General features: G+C 39.3%; 1 protein-coding gene across 1 annotated transcript; it reads right to left on the minus strand.

Annotated features, from left to right (window-relative positions):
* Positions 1-202: 202 nt before the first annotated feature.
* LOC108440015 (cytochrome P450 2C15-like) lies at positions 203-8,081 on the minus strand. The gene is made up of 9 exons (XM_017718710.2): positions 7,835-8,081; positions 5,398-5,557; positions 5,059-5,211; positions 4,516-4,676; positions 4,150-4,323; positions 3,795-3,936; positions 3,377-3,564; positions 2,766-2,907; positions 203-2,223 (listed from the first exon to the last, which is right to left on the minus strand). Exons 1-9 carry the CDS (start codon positions 8,027-8,029, stop codon positions 2,033-2,035), a joined length of 1,506 nt encoding a protein of 501 aa, XP_017574199.1. The 5' UTR covers positions 8,030-8,081; the 3' UTR covers positions 203-2,032.
* Between the last annotated feature and the right edge of the window lie 294 nt (positions 8,082-8,375).

Consider the following 8,375-nt stretch of genomic DNA (forward strand, 5'->3'; position numbering starts at 1 on the left):
CAAATAAGAAGCCATTTAGCCAGTTAATAAGGAGGATGTAAAGATGCACTTAAAACCAGCAGTTTTAATATGAGATAAGAATTTTTTTCAATTTTCATCGTCAAAATGCTAAAAACGCCATGAAGCAGTGAAGATAATCTGTGTAGGCAAATCCAGGCAAAAGCTCCTCACTCAGAATTTACACAATGCCATTGAACAATACATTGTTTCTTATTAATCCACATTATTAACATCACATTAATGAATGGATCCCTCCAAATTAAAATGCTTTCAGTTCTCACACACAGAAAGTTGTTAAATGTTAATGACTTTTTAAAACACACCGTGCTAAACAAATGGCTAGTAGGCACCTTTAAGCTGATCTCAGACCTCTTTCAACTTTATATATGGTGCAGGTTTAACTCCTTCTGGATCAGCCTGAAAGCACAACATCGCCCTCCAGTGGAGGAAATGTTCCAATGACTTGATTCCAGAGGAGGTTAAGGTAACGTAGGTGTTGTCAAACTTCATAGCTACCAGTGTGCCTAGTGTAAAGTACACTAGGCAAATATTTACCATCATATTTGTGTATTTGGAAAGAGCAGGTGCTCTTCCCCAATTCCATGTGGCTGTTTTGCTTTCAGTAACCTGCTGACCTACTCAATAAGAAGCTCTATGCATTTTACTCAAATGTTGTGGTCAGATTCACTTTAATTATTTGAAGTTGGCTAGACAACTACATGACAACCACCTGGAACACTACAGTAATAATCAGTCAACAATCAATGTGAGGATAATTACATCAACTGCTGTTTTATTGACACTGAATTGTAACAATGTTGGTACCTGATTCTTACCTACATTGTGAGAGTATTTACATTGTAGTTTGCTCAGGAAATGTCAACAAGCCTAACTAGCTCACTGTAGTAATACGCCTGTGAAAAATGGCAGTTTAGCCTATTATACATGTGTAATTACATAAACAAAATATGTTGTTACTGCTATGAAGATACACTTATGTAATTATATAAGTAGAAACTGAAGTTGAAACCCATGTGTATTTACATAAGCTGTACTAATGCACCAGTACCAGTTACACTGTGTTATGTGTTTTATTAATTATTAATACAGTTATTATGAGCATTTAATAAAATGAGACCAGTCTGTGTTCTTTGATGTATTTGGTTATGCAGACAGACTGACAGACAGAGACACAAACAGACACACACACACACACACACACACACACACACACACACACACACACACACACACACACACCATATGATGTCATGATCTTTGAACTCTCTCTCTTCACCTGCATTCCCTTCAGCCCTGACCTGATAACAGAGTTCATTCATTAAAGCTGTAGTTTCAGTAACAGTTCAGTCTAGGAGACATTATAACGATCTTTTTTTAAGACTTATCAAGCCAATAGCTTCTTATTAACTGGGTGCTTATTACTACTTTATTAAACAACATATAATTTGAATGATGTACTTTTCAGAGCATTTTTATTTATGTACAATACATCATTTGCACATCATCTTAGGTTTCAACTATTGTGGCTTTATTAAGCCTATCAGTTCAGTAACTGCTAATTAGCCAGTGAGCAATTACTACTTTATAAAGCAGTGAGTACAATCAGTTAAACATTTTGTAGAGCACTTTTGTGTATTTCACTTCAAATCTTGTGCCCAAGCTTTAAGTGGTTTTTGCAGCCTATCTGGTGCTTGTTTTCTTTTTGTGTTCTAGCAAATGCACAATCTTAAATCTGTTTCATGTTTTTCAAGTTTCAACTCAAAATCCAAAACATGTTTTGTAGCTGATTTCCAAGTTTCAATGGAAAGATATCTCTGATGTTTAATGTGGTCTCAGACATTTGTGCTGCAATTTATGTATGGAATGGGCAACGTTCCTTTTCAACCAAATAAAACACACCGTTAGGAAAAGTGTATAAAAAGAACTCTTGTGCATATGATTATTCTGGAATGGCAGGTGTTGTACATTCACCCCTGGTTGTTCGTAGTAACACACAAAGGCCAAACTTGACTCAGTGGGTGGTCCCTCTGCTGCGGCAGATCATATTGAAGGGGAATGGAGAACGAACTATGCTCACAACGCCATCCATGTTTGGGGGTGGAGCTCCAGGAGGCCATGAGAACTTCAAGCGTTGGATCAGAGAGGTGAAGAAGATGAAGAGCTCCGTCTTTGCTAGAGACTCACCCAGACACACCCTCGGACCTGCAGGACATGCATAAACAATAATCATCTCAATGTAGGATTGGACAATCAAAGAGCCAGGAGAATTCCCAGTGGGCCAGTAACGTTTGGGCTCATTGCTGTGGGCCAACATGTGTTTTTTTCCAATGAACATTGAAAAACAGGTATTGACATGAATGAGAACCAATGGGACTAGATTATGTCACCATAACAAACTCTTTGAGTCCTAAAAGAAAAAAAAATTCACGCATACTGTTCCACCTTACATTCTGGGGATCTTACTGTTGATATAATTCATAACTTTATTTTTACCTTTAAAGAATTCACTAAATTTGCTTTGGCTTCAGTTGCAAAGCCTTACCAAGGATTGAGGATAACCCCCACCATTAGGTCCTGAGGGTAGCCATCATGATCCGGTACCAAAAGTAATAAACTATAGTGGTTTTTGATACTGGATGGTCTGCATCACATGGCTTTCGGTCTGAAAACGAGTCCTTCTCTGTAAAGCTGATGCTTATATAAATGCACTTGGATCTTCAGGCAAACACCAGCAGCAGACTCACCCAGAGAGAACGGCATAAAGGCATCGTTTTTGCAGAACTGTCCTTTTTCATCCAGAAAGTTCTCTGGGTTGAATGTGTCTGGATACTTCCAGTGGTCTTTGTCAGCTAATATGGCTGTTAAGTTGACCAGGATCTCAGATCCCTGCCATGGGAAAGAGAAACATATAACAAATCTGCATGTACATCAGCTAAATGTCTCGAACAGTTGAAGTGCAATCAAAGTTTTAATTTTTTTGTAATTTTATTCATAATAAAAAGAAAAGAGGCAAAATATATATAAATTGCTCTCCAGTTTCTGAAATATGTAAGACATGATAAAAGTTGTTTTGTTGACTCTGGCTCAAATGATCAGAAAACTCGTGTTCATATGTGACATTGGCATTGATTTGCTTTGGTAACGTCATCTTGTTTTCAAGCCACAAAATCGTGACGTCTATTGTTTAATTATTTAAACTTTGTGTCATATTTTTAGCAGAGCCTATTCCAGTAACACAGTTTCTGTGGTTGAACAACTATTCATATTTCCACTGATTCCTCCACCCATCCATTAAGAGTTCCAGACATTCAGCCTTTCATGTATCGAATCTACAATTCCTCTATCCCTTCATCACCTTGGGCAGGTGGTATCCTCGTAGCTCTGCTGGTTGTGAGGTTTGGTGCACCACGCCGAGAGGAACGATGCTAGCATGGCGCTGGATTTCATGAACAGTGGCGCAAGTGTACGGGAGCTGTGGGCGGTCATTCATGCAAGGTGAGCGGTCAAAACCCAGTACCCGAACGATCTCCTCATGACAGCGCTCTGACATGGTCAACCAGGTGCAAGTATGTGAGAAACAGAGGACACAAAAATGGATGATGTTACAGGAGATCATAGGAGAGCATAGCAATGTTCCTATTGGGTCAGTAAGAAATGATTAATATAAAAATATCAATTGAAAATATAAAGTAAAAAAAAGGACTTCATTCATTACACCAAACTTAGTGTACAAACACAATCAGTTCGACATTATTGATCGCCGACATAGGTACCTTGCACATCGGGGTGGATCATCATGTAAACGAGGCCCCATCTGAGGGTATTTGCTGTAGTTTCAGTCCCAGCCAAGAACAGGTCAAAGATTGACCTCATCATGTTCTCCACATGGAATGTAGAGTCTTCCTTTGACTCTTGCTGCTCAAAACAAGGAAATATGCGATTCTGTTGCAGAGATGCTACCAAAGGATATTGAAGGCTGCTCAGATGGTTGACTTAGATTAATCTAAAGTAGAAAACCTCAACTCTAGTCTTCAAGTTTGCTGGAAGACTGTGAAGTGGGCAGCGGTTAAGGTCCTTCTATTCTCTGCTTTCAAAACAAAGAGCATCTCCTGAAGTTTGACCTCTCACCTTGGTCATCTCAATCAGGTAAGCGTCAGTGAAGTCCCGAGGGTTGTCTGGATCAAGAGTTTTCTTGTGCTCCTCCACAATTTCAAGGAGAAATTTTTTTAAAGCTTGGACATTACGCAGCATCGTCTGCTGCGAGCCAGGTAAGTATAGCAAAACAGGGAACAAGTTGACGATCTGCAGAAAACCAAATGAAGGTTTAAAAACAAGTTCAGGAATGTTTGCATTCAACAATGTCTTTGTAGTTATTACCAGGAAACATTGAAAAACACCTGGATTTAGTTTTGAAGATAAATCTTATTGTTTTGTGGTTTTTCTACATGTTCTTCTAAAATGAATGACATCACCTGGAAAGCTCCTGGTAATTACCTGTGCCATTGTTGATCCGGCAAACCGAACATTTTCATTCAGGATTTCTAGCAGCTTAGCGAAGCGCTTGTCGTTGTACTCAAAGCGGTCTCCAAAGATGATGGAGCAGATTATGTTGGAAACAGCATTCATGAATTGATGGATGGGATAAAAAGGCTTCCCTGCAAGAAGAATTGCAGAATAATGAGTTTGATGAAGGAAAAAACACAAAGACAGAAACTGAATAATAAGATTTTTGGTAAACGTAATAAATATGCATGTATTTATATATCAGTTGTAGTTTCAATATTACTGTACTACAGTGTAGTGGCAAAATTTTTCCATGCTGACTTGAGCAAATATTAATTCAATCAGTCCTTAGGCAGCACTTTTCTCTGAACCAAAACATCCAGCAAGAAATAAATGCTAATTTCAAATGACAATAAACACAATGCGTTAATTCTAGTGCTGCTGACTGCCATTGTAGTTGTAGATCAGACATATATATTCGGACCACAGAACTGCATTTATAAGGCATATACAGGCATATACTTCGTCACCAACCTTCTTGTTTGAGCATCTCCTTGATGAGGTAATGTGCCTCCTCAGCCACACGTTCCTCCACATTTTTCCTTCCCAGACCAAAGTCACGCAGCGTGTGTAGAGCAAAGCGGCGCTGCTGCCTCCAAGAGTGACCATAATCGGCCATGATGATACCTGGGAAAGGCAGAGAGAAGGAAAGAGATAAAATAGACAGAGATGGTGGGAAAGTGTATAAAAGAGATAAAGAACTTTCCCTGGGGAAGGAAAGGCACACTAACATTTTTTTTTCCATTTAAAAAAAATTAAGTAGCAGTAAAAACAAATCTAATAAATAAAATTAGTGAATTATGCAAGACTAACCATGGCCTTTGTTGATCCACGCTTGTAAAGGTGGAAGTGGCCTCCCAGAAAACACGGTCCCATTCTGAACAAAGGCTTCCTTTGCAAGCTGCATGTTGTTCAGTACGATTGTTGGCTTCTTGCCCAGGAATATGGAGCACATCTCACCATATTTCGGCAACTGGAGGGGTAGAAAATGTTTACATTACCTACAACTTCGGAAAATCTTCCATGTGTGTGCTGACAAAACATCCATGTTTCCATGTTTTATTTCACCTGCATTTTCAGTGAATTACGGTCTTTCTTCATTTCAGCTTTGAATTTTGAATCAGTTTTTCACAGTTTTGACTTTTCATTTGTGCCATCTATCAGGCCCAGTTAAAAGTCAAAAATTGTGTCATTAGACAGTAAAACTATAAGTACAAAAACACCCTTGAACCAAGATACTGTGGGAAATGAGAGCTGTTATCTCAAAATAGATAAACAATACAGAAAGAAGGCATTTCCACTGCAACAGAAGGCATTTAAGAAGAAATGCTTGGTGTTTTAAATGCTTTACATAGAGACAGGTCTTCATTCAGTTTTTAGAGACAGCGAGAGACAGCCAGGAGAAATTTGTTCCACCACACATCATCCTTGAAATGATAAGATATTGAACAAGCGTCTGAGTGGCCTATGTAGAGAGAAAGTGTAGAAGCCTCCAAATGTTTTAGAGGAGAAACCTGCATGACTGGAGAATGATAACTGGCCATCTACAATTACACCAACCCTCTGTGTTTTTGATCTTCAGATGGAGGGACTGATAAATGCTGGGAAGATCATGGGATCCAGGGATATAAAGATAAGATAAGATAAGATAAGATAAGATAAGATAAGATAAGATAAGATAAGATAAGATGCCTTTATTGTCATTGCACAGTGTACAATGAAATTGAGCAGCAACCCAACAGCACTTTACACACAAAACAATTAAACATAAGGCTAAAATATATAAAGTGCAGATTAAGAAAAATAGTATAAAAATCTTAAATATAAAGAAAAGCACTATAAAACTATATATTCTAAACAGACAATAGTCTGTTGACTACAAGACTACAAGTGAGGTAGCAGTTAGTTATTGCACATTCCTCGATAGCTTATAGAGTAATATAATATTGCACATCTTAAGAATTATTGCACAGAAAGTATAAAGATTGCACACTTGAGAACAAATAGTGCAGTGAATAATAAATAGGGCAGAGGTGGAGTGGAACACTGGAACAGTGTAAAGTGTCCTATGAAGTCAGTGCCAGATGTGAATAGATGCAACTGGAAATGTCAGAAGGCGGAAATGATTAGTTGAGTGTCATCTGCATAGCTGTAGTATCAGATGCCTAAAATAGCAAGTGTAAAGAGAAAAGAGAAGAGGACCCAGCATGAAACCTTGTGGACCACAGATGAAGAGTCTGCATGCAGTGGATGTGGACCCCATCAATGTAACCTAATAAAACATCCGTCAAGACAGGACATAAATCAATTCCATGCAATGACGCTGATTCCAATGTTGTTGAGAACTGTGTCTGGAGAATCTTGTGTCTGACTGTGCCAAATGCTGCAGACTTCTGGACAAAGAACCAGGACCATTGAGAGTTTAGCTGGATTCCCCATGTGGAGCTTCTCTATCTCTGCTACCAGAGAGGTTTCTGTAGAATGTACTGGTTTGAAGACAGACAGGCTGGGATCCGTGAGCTGGTTAAGAGTGAGAAGATTTGCTAAATACAGACAACTCATTAAAGACTTTGGGGCAGGAAAAAAATGTAAGATAATTGCTGTTGTCATCTTAAGAATGGGTACCACTCTGGCAGTCTAGAATCCATATGGTACATGACTTGAAAGGAAGAAGCTGTTTGAGTGGGAAGTGATTAGGAGAAATGGACTGCAAGATTTCACACATCTGGAACGATGTGTATTGGATGGGGCCAGTGGGGTCCAGGTATTTGGATTACTGGACAGTAGCTCACAGTAGTAACCCTTTTCCTAGCACTCTATATGAATCTGAGACTTACAGAGTTGAGTGCGGCTCAATGGCACAAATGGGCAAGAGAGATCTGTAACAGTGTTTTGCAATTGGAAAAATACAACAAACTAGAATTGTGTTGCTAAACTATCTAAAACTAAGCTAATGCCCATTTCAATGAGCCAACCATGCGGCTTTTGGATTCATATTGTAGAAGGAAAGGTTATGTTTCTTACCCTGGTTCATCTGAATAGTAAAGCTATAGCTAGCTGCAGTTCAGTGGTCAACCGTGGGGCAGAGATACACACTGCAGAGTCTTTTGCATGTTACAATGCAAATTAAGGAAGTATGCCAGCACTAAACCTCTGGCAGACACAACAACAGGTTTCTGCATGCTCTCTTTTCATGGTTGTATTGAATTTGCTTCCTGTTTAAAATGAGTGAAAAACAAATGAAACTGACCGATCTGATGAAGGCCAATTTCTCCTTTGAGAGCTGAGGCAGGTTCCCCACAAAGGGCAGTGGTCTGGGTCCAGGGGGGCTCAGGCTCCTGTAGGAATTCAACCTGAAGATCTCCAGCAGAAGCAGAGCAAACATACTACCCAGCAGGGCCAAGCCCACTGATGTCCAGTCCAAATATTCCAGCACAGGCTCCATTCTGAGAGGAATGCAGGAGAGAACAGTTGCACATACCTTTTATGAGCAGAGGAGAGGGAGAGAGAGAGAGAGAGAGAGAGAGAGAGAAAGAAAAACAGCCTTTCGGCATTTCTATAGAATTGTGTCACGATGGGCGTTACTAGGGAGAAGTTCATACCAGAAAAGAGATTTTGTAATCTTACCTGTTAGTAGGTCATAGTGCTTCCACCATAATATGGCACTGCAGACAAAGTTCAAGAGCAAAGAAAACATCTACAGCTGTACATTATGTGAACTTCTCTTGAGACTGACAACTCAGCTAAATGTTCCTTTACACTCTAGAACAATGACTCTCATACTAGTTCTT

The sequence above is a fragment of the Pygocentrus nattereri genome, chromosome 9 (genome assembly GCF_015220715.1).
Source record: "Pygocentrus nattereri isolate fPygNat1 chromosome 9, fPygNat1.pri, whole genome shotgun sequence".
NCBI lineage: Eukaryota > Metazoa > Chordata > Actinopteri > Characiformes > Serrasalmidae > Pygocentrus > Pygocentrus nattereri.

What these genes read in the sequence shown, in the direction of transcription:
- LOC108440015 (XM_017718710.2), bottom strand. Translation starts at nt 8,029, where the DNA reads ATGGAGCCTGTGCTGGAATATTTGGACTGGACATCAGTGGGCTTGGCC. An exon ending in CCGGATCAACAATGGCACAG is followed by an intron (nt 4,324 to 4,515) that starts GTAATTACCAGG and finishes GGTTTTCTGCAG; the next exon opens with ATCGTCAACTTGTTCCCTGT. An exon ending in GATCCACCCCGATGTGCAAG is followed by an intron (nt 3,565 to 3,794) that starts GTACCTATGTCG and finishes TGACCATGTCAG; the next exon opens with AGCGCTGTCATGAGGAGATC.